At 49.0% G+C, this 16,602-nt stretch overlaps 1 protein-coding gene across 1 annotated transcript in view; it reads right to left on the bottom strand.

Annotated features, from left to right (window-relative positions):
* st6galnac5a (ST6 (alpha-N-acetyl-neuraminyl-2,3-beta-galactosyl-1,3)-N-acetylgalactosaminide alpha-2,6-sialyltransferase 5a) overlaps nt 1-16,602 on the bottom strand; it is a 262,069-nt gene that overhangs the window by 4,769 nt on the left and 240,698 nt on the right. The window contains exon 6 of the mRNA XM_065013646.1: nt 16,463-16,602. Coding sequence (XP_064869718.1) covers nt 16,463-16,602 — 140 coding nt within the window. The remainder of the gene's footprint in view (nt 1-16,462) is intronic.

The raw sequence follows: 16,602 nt of genomic DNA, 5'->3' as shown, positions 1-16,602 counted from the left end.
AATGCAATAGGGTGTTCTTCACCTGACGGTAGAACATGTGAGATGACGGCTCCTACTCCGTATGGAGATGCATCACACGCGAGTCTCAGCTTCATCTCTGTGTTATAGTGGGCAAGCCACTTGCTCTTTAGCAGACGCTGTTTGCAAGTCTTGAATGCTTCTTCGCATTGTGGGGACCAATTCCACTTTGTATCGGCCTGCAGCAGTTGGTGAAGCGGATGCAACAATGTGGACAAGTTTGCCACAAACTTTCCGTAATAGTTCAGGAGCCCCAAAAATGACCTCAGCTCTGAGATATTTGTGGGTGCTGGAGCGTTTACGATTGCTTCCACCTTGCTGTTGGTTGGGTGCAGGCCTTGTGCATCAATCTTGTATCCGAGATACTCCACTGAGTCCTGGAGGAACTCACACTTGCTGCGTTTCATTCTCACTCCGTATTTCTCCAGTCTTGACATCACTTTGTCCAGCACTACAAGGTGCTCTCCAATGGTTGGTGCTGACACGAGGATGTCGTCCATGAAGCACACAACATGGTCTATACCGTCCAAGATCTGATCCATTGTTTGTTGGAATATCGCTGGAGCTGTCGAGATTCCATAGGCCAAGCGATTGAATCTGAATAGCCCCTTGTGTGTATTGATGGTCAGATACTGTTCTGACTCCGGATCCAGCTTCAGTTGCTGATAAGCGAATGCCAGGTCCAGCTTACTGAAAACCTTCCCACCAGCTAGAGTGGCAAACAGATCTTCAGCGTTTGGTAGTGGATATTCCTCTGGTAGTATGCAGCGATTTACTGTGACCTTGTAGTCACCGCACATTCTGACGGTCTTGTCTTTCTTTGGGACTACAACAATCGGAGCGGCCCAGTCGCTCCTCGCTACTTTCGTTATTATGTTATTCTTCTGTAGGCGGTCCAGTTCCTTCTCTACTGCTTCCTTAAGAGCATAGGGAACTGGACGTGGTTTAAGAAAGATAGGCTTGGTTCCTTCTTGCACTCTGACTTGTGCTGTGAAGTCTTGTATTTCACCGTAGCCATCTTTGAAAAGTTCTTTGTGCTTCTCCAGCATGTTAGTGAGTGTAGCCTGACTCACTGGTTTGTCATTTCTCAGACTGAAGATTTCTCCCCAGTTCAACTTGATCTTTTGTAGCTAGTTTCTGCCTAGCAAGGCTGATTTTTCTCCTTTAACAATGACAAGCGGTAGCGTCCACTCCTTCCCCTCATACCGGACTGGTACCTGGATCTGCCCTAACACAGTGTATGATGAAAGGCGGATGGACGCGGGCTGAAGAGGGCACTCTTTCAGTTTTTCTTTGTAGAGTCTCTCTGGAACCAGGGATACAGACGCTCCGGTGTCCAGCTGCATTTTTACTGGTTTTCCCGCTAACTCCATGTTGAGATAGATTCCAGCTTTTAGTTGTTGAGCTGTGTACACTGTGAACAGTTCCACTACTGTTTCAGTTGTACCTTCCTCTTCTTGTGCTGCGTCTGACACTTTGTGCGCTCTTGCTGTGCGTTTGGAGGCTTTACACACTCTCTGTAAATGTCCAACCTCCCAGGTGGTAAGGGTAGGTAACAACACATCTGCCAAGCCGATCCTCAACACTGGCGCCCCCAGGTGGTAAGGGTAGGTAACAACACATCTGCCAAGCCGATCCTCAACACTGGCGCCCCCAGGTGGTAAGGGTAGGTAACAACACATCTGCCAAGCCGATCCTCAACACTGGGGCCCGTCAGGGGTGTGTACTTAGTCCCCTCCTGTATTCCCTGTGTTCACCCACGACTGCGTGGCCAACAGGACTCCAACACCATCATTAAGTTGACGTGGTTGGCCTGAACACCGACAACGATGAGACGGCCTATAGGGAGGCGGTCAGAGACCTGGCTGTGTTGTGCCTTTCTTTCAATGTGAGCAAGACAAAGGAGATGATCGTGGACTATAGGAAAAGGAGGGCCGAAGAGGCCCCCATTAATATCAATGGGGCTGTAGTGGAGCGGGTCGAGAGTTTCAAGTTCCTTGGTGTCCACATCACCAACGATCTATCATGGTCCAAACACACAGACAGTTGTGAAGAGGGCACGGCAACACATTTACCCCCTCCGGAGACTGAAAAGATTTGGCATGGGTCCCCAGATCCTCAATAAGTTATACAGCTGACACCATCGAGAGCATCCTGACCAGTTGCATCACCGCCTGGTATGGGAGCTGCTTGGTATCTGACCGTAAAGCGCTACAGAAGGTAGTGCCAGTACATCACTGGGGCCAAGCTTCCTGCCATCCAGGACCTCTATACCAGAGGGTAGTGCATACAGCCCAGTACATCACTGGGGCCAAGCTTCCTGCCATCCAGGACCTCTATACTAGGTGGTGTCAGAGGAAGGCCCTACAGAGGGTAGTGTGTACAGCCCAGTACCACACTGTGGCCAAGCTTCCTGCCATCCAGGACTTATATACTAGGCGGTGTCAAGGAAGGCCCAACATTTTTTTAAAGACTAGTCACCCAAGTTATAGACTGTTCTCTCTGCTACCACACGGCAAGCGGTACCGGAGCACCAAGTCTGGGTCCAAAAGGCTTCTTAACAGCTTCTACCCCCAAGCCATCAGACTGCAGAGCAACTAATCAAATGGCCACCACACTATTTACATTGGCCCTGCCCCCCTCATTGGCCCTGCCCCCCTCATTGGCCCTGCCCCCCTCATTGGCCCTGCCCCCCTCATTGGCCCTGCCTTTGTTTTTACACTGCTGCAACTCGCTGTTCATTATCTCTGCAGTCACTTTACAAATCACCTCGACTAACCTGTACCCCCCACACTGACTAGGTACCGGTACCCCTGTATATACCCCCACACTGACTAGGTACCGGTACCTCCTGTATATACCCCGCACACTGACTAGGTACCGGTACCTCCTGTATATACCCCCACACTGACTAGGTACCGGTACCTCCTGTATACCCCCCCACACTGACTAGGTACCGGTACCTCCTGTATATACCCCCGCACACTGACTAGGTACCGGTACCTCCTGTATATACCCCGCACACTGACTAGGTACCGGTACCTCCTGTATATACCCCTGCACACTGACTAGGTACCGGTACCTCCTGTATATACCCCTGCACACTGACTAGGTACCGGTACCTCCTGTATATACCCCCTGCACACTGACTAGGCACGGTACCTCCTGTATATACCCCCGCACACTGACTAGGTACCGGTACCCCCTGTATATACCCCCCACACTGACTAGGTACCGGTACCTCCTGTATATACCCCTGCACACTGACTAGGTACCGGTACCTCCTGTATATACCCCCCACACTGACTAGGTACCGGTACCTCCTGTATATACCCCGCACACTGACTAGGTACCGGTACCTCCTGTATATACCCCTGCACACTGACTAGGTACCGGTACCTCCTGTATATACCCCCTGCACACTGACTAGGTACCGGTACCTCCTGTATATACCCCCGCACACTGACTAGGTACCGGTACCTCCTGTATATACCCCCTGCACACTGACTAGGTACCGGTACCTCCTGTATATACCCCGCACACTGACTAGGTACCGGTACCTCCTGTATATACCCCCCGCACACTGACTAGGTACCGGTACCTCCTGTATATACCCCCGCACACTGACTAGGTACCGGTACCCCCTGTATATACCCCCGCACACTGACTAGGTACCGGTACCCCTGTATATACCCCCGCACACTGACTAGGTACCGGTACCTCCTGTATATACCCCCGCACACTGACTAGGTACCGTACCCCTGTATATACCCTCCACACTGACTAGGTACCGGTACCCCTGTATATACCCCCCCACACTGACTAGGTACCGGTGCCTCCTGTATATACCCCTGCACACTGACTAGGTACCGGTACCTCCTGTATATACCCCCCACACTGACTAGGTACCGGTACCTCCTGTATATACCCCCGCACACTGACTAGGTACCGGTACCTCCTGTATATACCCCCTGCACACTGACTAGGTACCGGTACCTCCTGTATATACCCCCTGCACACTGACTAGGTACCGGTACCTCCTGTATATACCCCTGCACACTGACTAGGCACCGCCTCCTGCACACTGACTAGGTACCGGTACCCCTGCACACTGACTAGGTACCTGCACACACTGACTAGGTACCGGTACCTCCTGTATATACCCCCTGCACACTGACTAGGTACCGGTACCTCCTGTATATACCCCCCGCACACTGACTAGGTACCGGTACCTCCTGTATATACCCCCTGCACACTGACTAGGTACCGGTACCTCCTGCACACTGACTAGGTACCGGTACCCCCTGCACACTGACTAGGTACCGGTACCTCCTGCACACTGACTAGGTACCGGTACCTCCTGTATATACCCCCTGCACACTGACTAGGTACCGGTACCCCCTGTATATACCCCCTGCACACTGACTAGGTACCGGTACCCCTGTATATACCTCCTGCACACTGACTAGGTACCGGTACCCCTGTATATAGCCCCCACACTGACTAGGTACCGGTACCCCTGTATATACCCCCACACTGACTAGGTACCGTACCTCCTGTATACACCCCCACACTGACTAGGTACCGGTACCTCCTGTATATACCCCCACACTGACTAGGTACCGGTACCTCCTGTATATAGCCTCCACACTGACTAGGTACCGGTACCCCTGTATATACCTCTGCACACTGACTAGGTACCGGTACCTCCTGTATATACCCTGCACACTGACTAGGTACCGGTACCCCTGTATATACCCCCTGCACACTGACTAGGTACCGGTACCTCCTGCACACTGACTAGGTATACCCCCTGCCACACTGACTAGGTACCGTACCTCCTGCACACTGACTAGGTACCGGTACCCCCTGCACACTGACTAGGTACCGGTACCTCCTGTATATACCCCCGCACACTGACTAGGTACCGGTACCCCCTGTACATACCCCCCACACTGACTAGGTACCGGTACCTCCTGTATATAGCCTCCACACTGACTAGGTACCGGTACCCCCTGTATATAGCCTCCACATTGACTCTGTACCGGTACCCCTGTATATAGCCTCCACATTGACTCTGTACTGGTACCCCTGTATATAGCCTCCACATTGACTCTGTACCGGTACCCCCTGTATATAGCCTCCACATTGACTCTGTACTGGTACCCCCTGTATATAGCCTCCACACTGACTCTGTACCGGTACCCCCTGTATATAGCCTCCACATTGACTCTGTACTGGTACCCCCTGTATATATCCTCCACATTGACTCTGTACCGGTACCCCCTGTATATAGCCTCCACATTGACTGTGTACCGGTACCCCCTGCACACTGACTAGGTACCGGTACCTCCTGTATATACCCCCTGCACACTGACTAGGTACCGGTACCCCCTGCACACTGACTAGGTACCGGTACCTCCTGCACACTGACTAGGTACCGGTACCCCCTGCACACTGACTAGGTACCGGTACCTCCTGTATATACCCCCGCACACTGACTAGGTACCGGTACCCCCTGTACATACCCCCCACACTGACTAGGTACCGGTACCTCCTGTATATAGCCTCCACACTGACTAGGTACCGGTACCCCCTGTATATAGCCTCCACATTGACTCTGTACCGGTACCCCCTGTATATAGCCTCCACATTGACTCTGTACTGGTACCCCCTGTATATAGCCTCCACATTGACTCTGTACCGGTACCCCCTGTATATAGCCTCCACATTGACTCTGTACTGGTACCCCCTGTATATAGCCTCCACACTGACTCTGTACCGGTACCCCCTGTATATAGCCTCCACATTGACTCTGTACTGGTACCCCCTGTATATATCCTCCACATTGACTCTGTACCGGTACCCCCTGTATATAGCCTCCACATTGACTGTGTACCGGTACCCCCTGCACACTGACTAGGTACCGGTACCTCCTGTATATACCCCCTGCACACTGACTAGGTACCGGTACCTCCTGTATATACCCCCGCACACTGACTAGGTACCGGTACCCCCTGTATATACCCCCCCACACTGACTAGGTACCGGTACCTCCTGTATATAGCCTCTGCACACTGACTAGGTACCGGTACCTCCTGTATATACCCCCCACACTGACTAGGTACCGGTACCTCCTGTATATACCCCACACTGACTAGGTACCGGTACCTCCTGTATATACCCCTGCACACTGACTAGGTACCGGTACCTCCTGCACACTGACTAGGTACCGGTACCCCCTGCACACTGACTCCACATTGACTCCTGCACACTGACTAGGTACCGGTACCCCTGCACACTGACTAGGTACCGGTACCTCCTGTATATACCCCCGCACACTGACTCAGGTACCGGTACCCCTGTATATACCCCTGCACACTGACTAGGTACCGTACCTCCTGTATATACCCCTGCACACTGACTAGGTACCGGTACCTCCTGTATATAGCCCCACACTGACTAGGTACGGGTACCCTGTATATAGCCCCGCACACTGACTAGGTACCGGTACCCCTGTATATACCCCCCACACTGACTAGGTACCGGTACCTCCTGTATATACCCCACACTGACTAGGTACCGGTACCTCCTGTATATAGCCCCACACTGACTAGGTACCGGTACCCCTGTATATACCCCCACACTGACTAGGTACCGGTACCTCCTGTATATACCCCTGCACACTGACTAGGTACCGGTACCTCCTGTATATACCCCCTGCACACTGACTAGGTACCGGTACCTCCTGTATATACCCCCGCACACTGACTAGGTACCGTACCCCTGTATATACCCCCTGCACACTGACTAGGTACCGGTACCCTGTATATACCCCCTGCACACTGACTAGGTACCGGTACCTCCTGTATATACCCCCACACTGACTAGGTACCGGTACCTCCTGTATATAGCCCGCACACTGACTAGGTACCGGTACCTCCTGTATATACCCCCACACTGACTAGGTACCGGTACCCCTGTATATACCCCTGCACACTGACTAGGTACCGGTACCTCCTGTATATACCCCCTGCACACTGACTAGGTACCGTACCCCTGTATATAGCCTCCACACTGACTAGGTACCGGTACCCCTGTATATACCCCCCACACTGACTAGGTACCGGTACCCCTGTATATACCCTGCACACTGACTAGGTACCGGTACCCCTGTATATACCCCCACACTGACTAGGTACCGGTACCTCCTGTATATACCCCCGCACACTGACTAGGTACCGGTACCTCCTGTACATACCCCCTGCACACTGACTAGGTACCGGTACCTCCTGTATATACCCCCTGCACACTGACTAGGTACCGGTACCTCCTGTATATACCCCCTGCACACTGACTAGGTACCGGTACCTCCTGCACACTGACTAGGTACCGGTACCCCCTGCACACTGACTAGGTACCGGTACCTCCTGCACACTGACTAGGTACCGGTACCTCCTGTATATACCCCCTGCACACTGACTAGGTACCGGTACCTCCTGTATATACCCCCCGCACACTGACTAGGTACCGGTACCCCCTGTATATACCCCCTGCACACTGACTAGGTACCGGTACCTCCTGTATATACCTCCTGCACACTGACTAGGTACCGGTACCCCTGTATATACCCCCACACTGACTAGGTACCGGTACCTCCTGTATACCCCTGCACACTGACTAGGGTACCGGTACCTCCTGTATATACCCTCCACATTGACTCTGTACCGGTACCCCCTGTATATAGCCTCCACATTGACTCTGGTACTGGTACCCCTGTATATAGCCTCCACACTGACTCTGTACCGGTACCCCCTGTATATAGCCTCCACATTGACTCTGTACTGGTACCCCCTGTATATATCCTCCACATTGACTCTGTACCGGTACCCCTGTATATAGCCTCCACATTGACTGTGTACCGGTACCCCTGCACACTGACTAGGTACCGGTACCTCCTGTATATACCCCTGCACACTGACTCAGGTACCGGTACCTCCTGTATATACCCCCCACACTGACTAGGTACCGTACCCCTGTATATACCCCACACTGACTAGGTACCGGTACCTCCTGTATATACCCCCTGCACACTGACTAGGTACCGGTACCTCTGTATATAGCCCCCACACTGACTAGGTACCGGTACCTCCTGTATATACCCCCACACTGACTAGGTACCGGTACCTCCTGTATATACCCCCTGCACACTGACTAGGTACCGGTACCTCCTGTATATACCCCCTGCACACTGACTAGGTACCGGTACCTCCTGTATATACCCCTGCACACTGACTAGGTACCGGTACCTCCTGCACACTGACTAGGTACCGGTACCCCCTGCACACTGACTAGGTACCGGTACCTCCTGCACACTGACTAGGTACCGGTACCCCCTGCACACTGACTAGGTACCGGTACCTCCTGTATATACCCCCGCACACTGACTAGGTACCGGTACCCCCTGTACATACCCCCCACACTGACTAGGTACCGGTACCTCCTGTATATAGCCTCCACACTGACTAGGTACCGGTACCCCCTGTATATAGCCTCCACATTGACTCTGTACCGGTACCCCCTGTATATAGCCTCCACATTGACTCTGTACTGGTACCCCTGTATATAGCCTCCACATTGACTCTGTACCGGTACCCCTGTATATAGCCTCCACATTGACTCTGTACTGGTACCCCCTGTATATAGCCTCCACACTGACTCTGTACCGATACCCCCTGTATATAGCCTCCACATTGACTCTGTACTGGTACCCCCTGTATATATCCTCCACATTGACTCTGTACCGGTACCCCCTGTATATAGCCTCCACATTGACTGTGTACCGGTACCCCCTGTATATAGCCTCCACATTGACTCTGTACCGTAACACCCTGTATATAGCCTCCACATTGACTCTGTACCGGTACCCCCTGTATATAGCCTCCACATTGACTCTGTACCGGTACCCCCTGTATATAGCCTCCACATTGACTCTGTACCGTAACACCCTGTATATAGCCTCCACATTGACTCTGTACCGTAACACCCTGTATATAGCCTCCACATTGACTCTGTACTGGTACCCCCTGTATATAGCCTCCACATTGACTCTGTACCGTAACACCCTGTATATAGCCTCCACATTGACTCTGTACTGGTACCCCCTTTATATAGCCTCCACATTGACTGTGTACCGTAACACCCTGTATATAGCCTCCACATTGACTCTGTACCATAACACCCTGTATATAGCCTCCACATTGACTCTGTACCGTAACACCCTGTATATAACCTCCACATTGACTGGGTACCGGTACACCCTGTATATAGCCTCCACATTGACTCTGTACCGGTACCCCCTGTATATAGCCTCTACATTGACTCTGTACAGTAACACCCTGCATATAGCCCCCACATTGACTCTGTACAGTAACACCCTGTATATAGCCTCCACATTGACTCTGTACCGTAACACCCTGTATATAGCCTCCACATGGACTCTGTACCGTAACACCCTGTATATAGCCTCCACATTGACTCTGTACAGTAACACCCTGTATATAGCCTCCACATTGACTCTGTACCGTAACACCCTGTATATAGCCTCCACATTGACTCTGTACCAGTACACCCTGTATATAGACTACACATTGACTCTGTACTGGTACACCCTGTATATAGCCTCCACATTGACTCTGTACCGGTACCCCCTGTATATAGCCTCCACATTGACTCTGTACCGTAGCACCCTGTATATAGCCTCCACATTGACTCTGTACCAGTACCCCCTGTATATAGCCTCCACATTGACTCTGTACCAGTACCCCCTGTATATAGCCTCCACATTGACTCTGTACCGTAACACCCTGTATATAGCCTCCACATTGACTCTGTACCGTAACACCCTGTATATAGCCTCCACATTGACTCTGTACCGTGTATATAGCCTCCACATTGACTCTGTACCGGTACCCCTGTATATAGCCTCCACATTGACTCTGTACCGTAACACCCTGTATATAGCCTCCACATTGACTCTGTACCGTAATACCCTGTATATAGCCTCCACATTGACTCTGTACCGTAATACCCTGTATATAGCCTCCACATTGACTCTGTACCGTAATACCCTGTATATAGCCTCCACATTGACTCTGTACCGTAACACCCTGTATATAGCCTCCACATTGACTCTGTACCGTAATACCCTGTATATAGCCTCCACATTGACTCTGTACCGTAGCACCCTGTATATAACCTCCACATTGACTCTGTACCGTAGCACCCTGTATATAGCCTCCACATTGACTCTCTACCGTAATACCCTGTATATAGCCTCCACATTGACTCTGTACCGTAACACCCTGTATATAGCCTCCACATTGACTCTGTACCGTAACACCCTGTATATAGCCTCCACATTGACTCTGTACCGGTACCCCCTGTATATAGCCTCCACATTGACTCTGTACCGTAACACCCTGTATATAGCCTCCACATTGACTCTGTACCGTAATACCCTGTATATAGCCTCCACATTGACTCTGTACCGTAACACCCTGTATATAGCCTCCACATTGACTCTGTACCGTAATACCCTGTATATAGCCTCCACATTGACTCTGTACCGTAGCACCCTGTATATAACCTCCACATTGACTCTGTACCGTAGCACCCTGTATATAGCCTCCACATTGACTCTCTACCGTAATACCCTGTATATAGCCTCCACATTGACTCTGTACCGTAACACCCTGTATATAGCCTCCACATTGACTCTGTACCGTAACACCCTGTATATAGCCTCCACATTGACGCTGTACCGGTACCCCCTGTATATAGCCTCCACATGGACTCTGTACCGTAACACCCTGTATATAGCCTCCACATTGACTCTGTACAGTAACACCCTGTATATAGCCTCCACATTGACTCTGTACCGTAACACCCTGTATATAGCCTCCACATTGACTCTGTACCAGTACACCCTGTATATAGACTACACATTGACTCTGTACTGGTACACCCTGTATATAGCCTCCACATTGACTCTGTACCGGTACCCCCTGTATATAGCCTCCACATTGACTCTGTACCGTAGCACCCTGTATATAGCCTCCACATTGACTCTGTACCAGTACCCTGTATATAGCCTCCACATTGACTCTGTACCAGTACCCCCTGTATATAGCCTCCACATTGACTCTGTACCGTAACACCCTGTATATAGCCTCCACATTGACTCTGTACCGTAACACCCTGTATATAGCCTCCACATTGACTCTGTACCGTAACACCCTGTATATAGCCTCCACATTGACTCTGTACCGGTACCCCCTGTATATAGCCTCCACATTGACTCTGTACCGTAACACCCTGTATATAACCTCCACATTGACTCTGTACCGTAATACCCTGTATATAGCCTCCACATTGACTCTGTACCGTAATACCCTGTATATAGCCTCCACATTGACTCTGTACCGTAATACCCTGTATATAGCCTCCACATTGACTCTGTACCGTAACACCCTGTATATAGCCTCCACATTGACTCTGTACCGTAATACCCTGTATATAGCCTCCACATTGACTCTGTACCGTAGCACCCTGTATATAACCTCCACATTGACTCTGTACCGTAGCACCCTGTATATAGCCTCCACATTGACTCTCTACCGTAATACCCTGTATATAGCCTCCACATTGACTCTGTACCGTAACACCCTGTATATAGCCTCCACATTGACTCTGTACCGTAACACCCTGTATATAGCCTCCACATTGACGCTGTACCCCTGTATATAGCCTCCACATTGACTCTGTGCCGTAACACCCTGTATATAGCCTCCACATTGACTCTGTACCGTAATACCCTGTATATAGCCTCCACATTGACTCTGTGCCGTAACACCCTGTATATAGCTCCACATTGACTCTGTACCGTAATACCCTGTATATAGCCTCCACATTGACTCTGTACCGTAGCACCCTGTATATAACCTCCACATTGACTCTGTACCGTAGCACCCTGTATATAGCCTCCACATTGACTCTCTACCGTAATACCCTGTATATAGCCTCCACATTGACTCTGTACCGTAGCACCCTGTATATAGCCTCCACATTGACTCTGTACCGTAATACCCTGTATATAGCCTCCACATTGACTCTGTACCGTAATACCCTGTATATAGCCTCCCACATTGACTCTGTACCGTAATACCCTGTATATAGCCTCCACATTGACTCTGTACCGTAACACCCTGTATATAGCCTCCACATTGACTCTGTACCGTATATAGCCTCCACCTCTGTATATACCCTGTATATAACCTCCACATTGACTCTGTACCGTAATACCCTGTATATAGCCTCCACATTGACTCTGTACCGTAATACCCTGTATATAGCCTCCACATTGACTCTGTACCGTAATACCCTGTATATAGCCTCCACATTGACTCTGTACCGGTACCCTGTATATAGCCTCCACATTGACTCTGTTCCCGTAATACACCCTGTATATAGCCTCCACATTGACTCTCTACCGTAATACCCTGTATATAGCCTCCACATTGACTCTGTACCGTAACACCCTGTATATAGCCTCCACATTGACTCTGTACCGTAACACCCTGTATATAACCTCCACATTGACTCTGTACCGTAACACCCTGTATATAGCCTCCACATTGACTCTGTACCATAACACCCTGTATATAACCTCCACATTGACTCTGTACCGTAACACCCTGTATATAGCCTCCACATTGACTCTGTACCGTAATACCCTGTATATAGCCTCCACATTGACTCTGTACCGTAATACCCTGTATATAGCCTCCACATTGACTCTGTACCGTAACACCCTGTATATAGCCTCCACATTGACTCTGTACCATAATACCCTGTATATAGCCTCCACATTGACTCTGTACCGTAATACCCTGTATATAGCCTCCACATTGACTCTGTACCGTAATACCCTGTATATAGCCTCCACATTGACTCTGTACCGTAACACCCTGTATATAGCCTCCACATTGACTCTGTACCGTAATACCTGTATATAGCCTCCACATTGACTCTGTACCGTAACCCTGTATATACCTCCACATTGACTCTGTACCGTAGCACCCTGTATATAGCCTCCACATTGACTCTCTACCGTAATACCCCTGTATATAGCCTCACATTGACTCTGTACTGGCACCCTGTATATAGCCTCCACATTGACTCTGTACCGTAATACCCTGTATATAGCCTCCACATTGACTCTGTACTGGTACCCCCTGTATATAGCCTCCACATTGACTCTGTACCGTAACACCCTGTATATAGCCTCCACATTGACTCTGTACCGTAATGCCGTAATACCCTGTATATAGCCTCCACATTGACTCTGTACTCTGTAATACCCTGTATATAGCCTCCACATTGACTCTGTACCGTAACACCCTGTATATAACCTCCACATTGACTCTCTACCGTAATACCCTGTATATAGCCTCCACATTGACTCTGTACCGTAACACCCTGTATATAGCCTCCACATTGACTCTGTACCGTAACACCCTGTATATAGCCTCCACATTGACTCTGTACCGTACCACCCTGTATATAACCTCCACATTGACTCTGTACCGTAATACCCTGTATATAGTCTCCACATTGACTCTGTACCGTAATACCCTGTATATAGCCTCCACATTGACTCTGTACCGTAATACCCTGTATATAGCCTCCACATTGACTCTGTACCGTAATACCCTGTATATAGCCTCCACATTGACTCTGTACCGTAACACCCTGTATATAACCTCCACATTGACTCTCTACCGTAATACCCTGTATATAGCCTCCACATTGACTCTGTACCGTAACACCCTGTATATAGCCTCCACATTGACTCTGTACCGTAACACCCTGTATATAACCTCCACATTGACTCTGTACCGTAACACCCTGTATATAACCTCCACATACTCTGTGCCGTAACACCCTGTATATAGCCTCCACATTGACTCTGTACCATAACACCCTGTATATAGCCTCCACATTGACTCTGTACCGTAACACCCTGTATATAGCCTCCACATTGACTCTGTACCCTGTATATAGCCTCATTGACTCTGTACCGTATATAGCCTCCACATTGACTCTGTGCCGTAATACCCTGTATATAGCCTCCACATTGACTCTGTACCGTAACACCCTGTATATAGCCTCCACATTGACTCTGTACCATAATACCCTGTATATAGCCTCCACATTGACTCTGTACCGTAATACCCTGTATATAGCCTCCACATTGACTCTGTACCGTAATACCCTGTATATAGCCTCCACATTGACTCTGTACCGTAATACCCTGTATATAGCCTCCACATTGACTCTGTACCGTAATACCCTGTATATAGCCTCCACATTGACTCTGTACCGTGAAAACCCTGTATATAGCCTCCACATTGACTCTGTACCGTAATACCCTGTATATAGCCTCCACACTGACTCTGTACCGTAATACCCTGTATATAGCCTCCACATTGACTCTGTACCGTAATACCCTGTATATAGCCTCCACATTGACTCTGTACCATAATACCCTGTATATAGCCTCCACATTGACTCTGTATCGTAATACCCTGTATATAGCCTCCACACTGACTCTGTACCGTAATACCCTGTATATAGCCTCCACATTGACTCTGTACCGTAATACCCTGTATATAGCCTCCACACTGACTCTGTACCGTAATACCCTGTATATAGCCTCCACATTGACTCTGTACCGTAATACCCTGTATATAACCTCCACATTGACTCTGTACCGTAATACCCTGTATATAACCTCCACATTGACTCTGTACCGTAATACCCTGTATTATTGTGATGTACATTTACTTTTTGATTTCTTAGATTTTTTTCTTTTAGTTTATTTAGTAAATATATTAGTAACTCAATTTCTTAAACTGCGTTGTTGGTTAAGGGCTTGTAAGTAAGCATTTCACGATAAGGTCTACACCTGTTGTGTTCAGCACATGTGACAAATACTGTCACGTTCTGACCTTTATTTCCTTTGTTTTGTATTTATTTAGTATGGTCAGGGCGTGAGTTGGGTGGGCAGTCTATGTTTGATTTTCTATGATTTGGAGATTTCTATGTTTCGGCCTAGTATGGTTCTCAATCAGAGGCAGGTGTCATTAGTTGTCTCTGATTGAGAATCATACTTAGGTAGCCTGGGTTGCACTGTTTGTTTGTGGGTGATTGTCCATGTTAGTGGCTTGTGTCAGCACAGGTCTCAGTTGTAGCTTCATGGTCGTTATTGGGTGATTGTCCATGTTAGTGGCTTGTGTTCAGCACAGGTCTCAGTTGTAGCTTCATGGTCGTTATTGGGTGATTGTCCATGTTAGTGGCTTGTGTTCAGCACAGGTCTCAGTTGTAGCTTCATGGTCGTTATTGGGTGATTGTCCATGTTAGTGGCTTGTGTTCAGCACAGGTCTCAGTTGTAGTTAGTGGCTTCATGGTCGTTATTGGGTGATTGTCCATGTTAGTGGCTTGTGTTCAGCACAGGTCTCAGTTGTAGCTTCATGGTCGTTATTGGGTGATTGTCCATGTTAGTGGCTTGTGTTCAGCACAGTCTCAGTTGTAGCACGGTCATTGGGTGAGGTCTCAGTTGTAGCTTCACGGTCGTCATTGGGTGATTGTCCATGTTAGTGGCTTGTTTCAGCACAGGTCTCAGTTGTAGCTTCACGGTCGTTATTGGGTGATTGTCCATGTTAGTGGCTTGTGTTCAGCACAGGTCTCAGTTGTAGCTTCACAGTCGTTATTGGGTGATTGTCCATGTTAGTGGCTTGTTTCAGCACAGGTCTCAGTTGTAGCTTCATGGTCGTTATTGGGTGATTGTCCATGTTAGTGGCTTGTGTTTCAGCACAGGTCTCAGTTGTAGCTTCATGGTCGTTATTGGGTGATTGTTTCTGTTACTTTTTTGTGTAGTGTTGCAGTGTCCAGTTCTTTCTTTAATTAAACATTCAACATGAACACATACCACGCCGCATATTGGTCCTCTGATCCTTCTCGCCTCTTCAGATGAAGAGGAGGAAGACCGTGACAAATACAATTTGATTTGATTCAATTTTTTTTATTATTTGAGATGAAGTTCTTTCTTCTAAATTAATCATATAAGCTATTTGAAGGGAAGAAAAAACCTAAATGTTGCCAATACTGATCACGACTTCTAACGTAACTTTTGTAATGTTTTCCGTTCTTTAAAGGAAGCAGTTGACTTATTTATTCAAACTTACTTTGGGAGATAACGCAAGTCTTTTAAGTATCATTCGTGGTTCATCTCAGACTCCGAGCCACTTCTGTTCCACTCATCGTTTGTTAAGGTACTCCAGCTTGCACGTGAAACTCACCTGTCCTTGCACGTGAAACTCACCTGTCCTTGCCCGTCTCCCTCTTGAAGAGTTCGTCAAACTGCAGCATCTTCTGCCTGGAGATCATGTAGACCTTTAGTTTGGGCAGCACCTGGTTCATCAACCTCAGGTTGTTGTAGACCAGACCCTTCCCATCCCGCCG

This window comes from Oncorhynchus nerka, linkage group LG9b (genome assembly GCF_034236695.1).
Source record: "Oncorhynchus nerka isolate Pitt River linkage group LG9b, Oner_Uvic_2.0, whole genome shotgun sequence".
Lineage (NCBI taxonomy): Eukaryota > Metazoa > Chordata > Actinopteri > Salmoniformes > Salmonidae > Oncorhynchus > Oncorhynchus nerka.
Note: the sequence above shows the minus strand (reverse complement) of the source record. Positions and strands in the feature narration are given on the sequence as shown.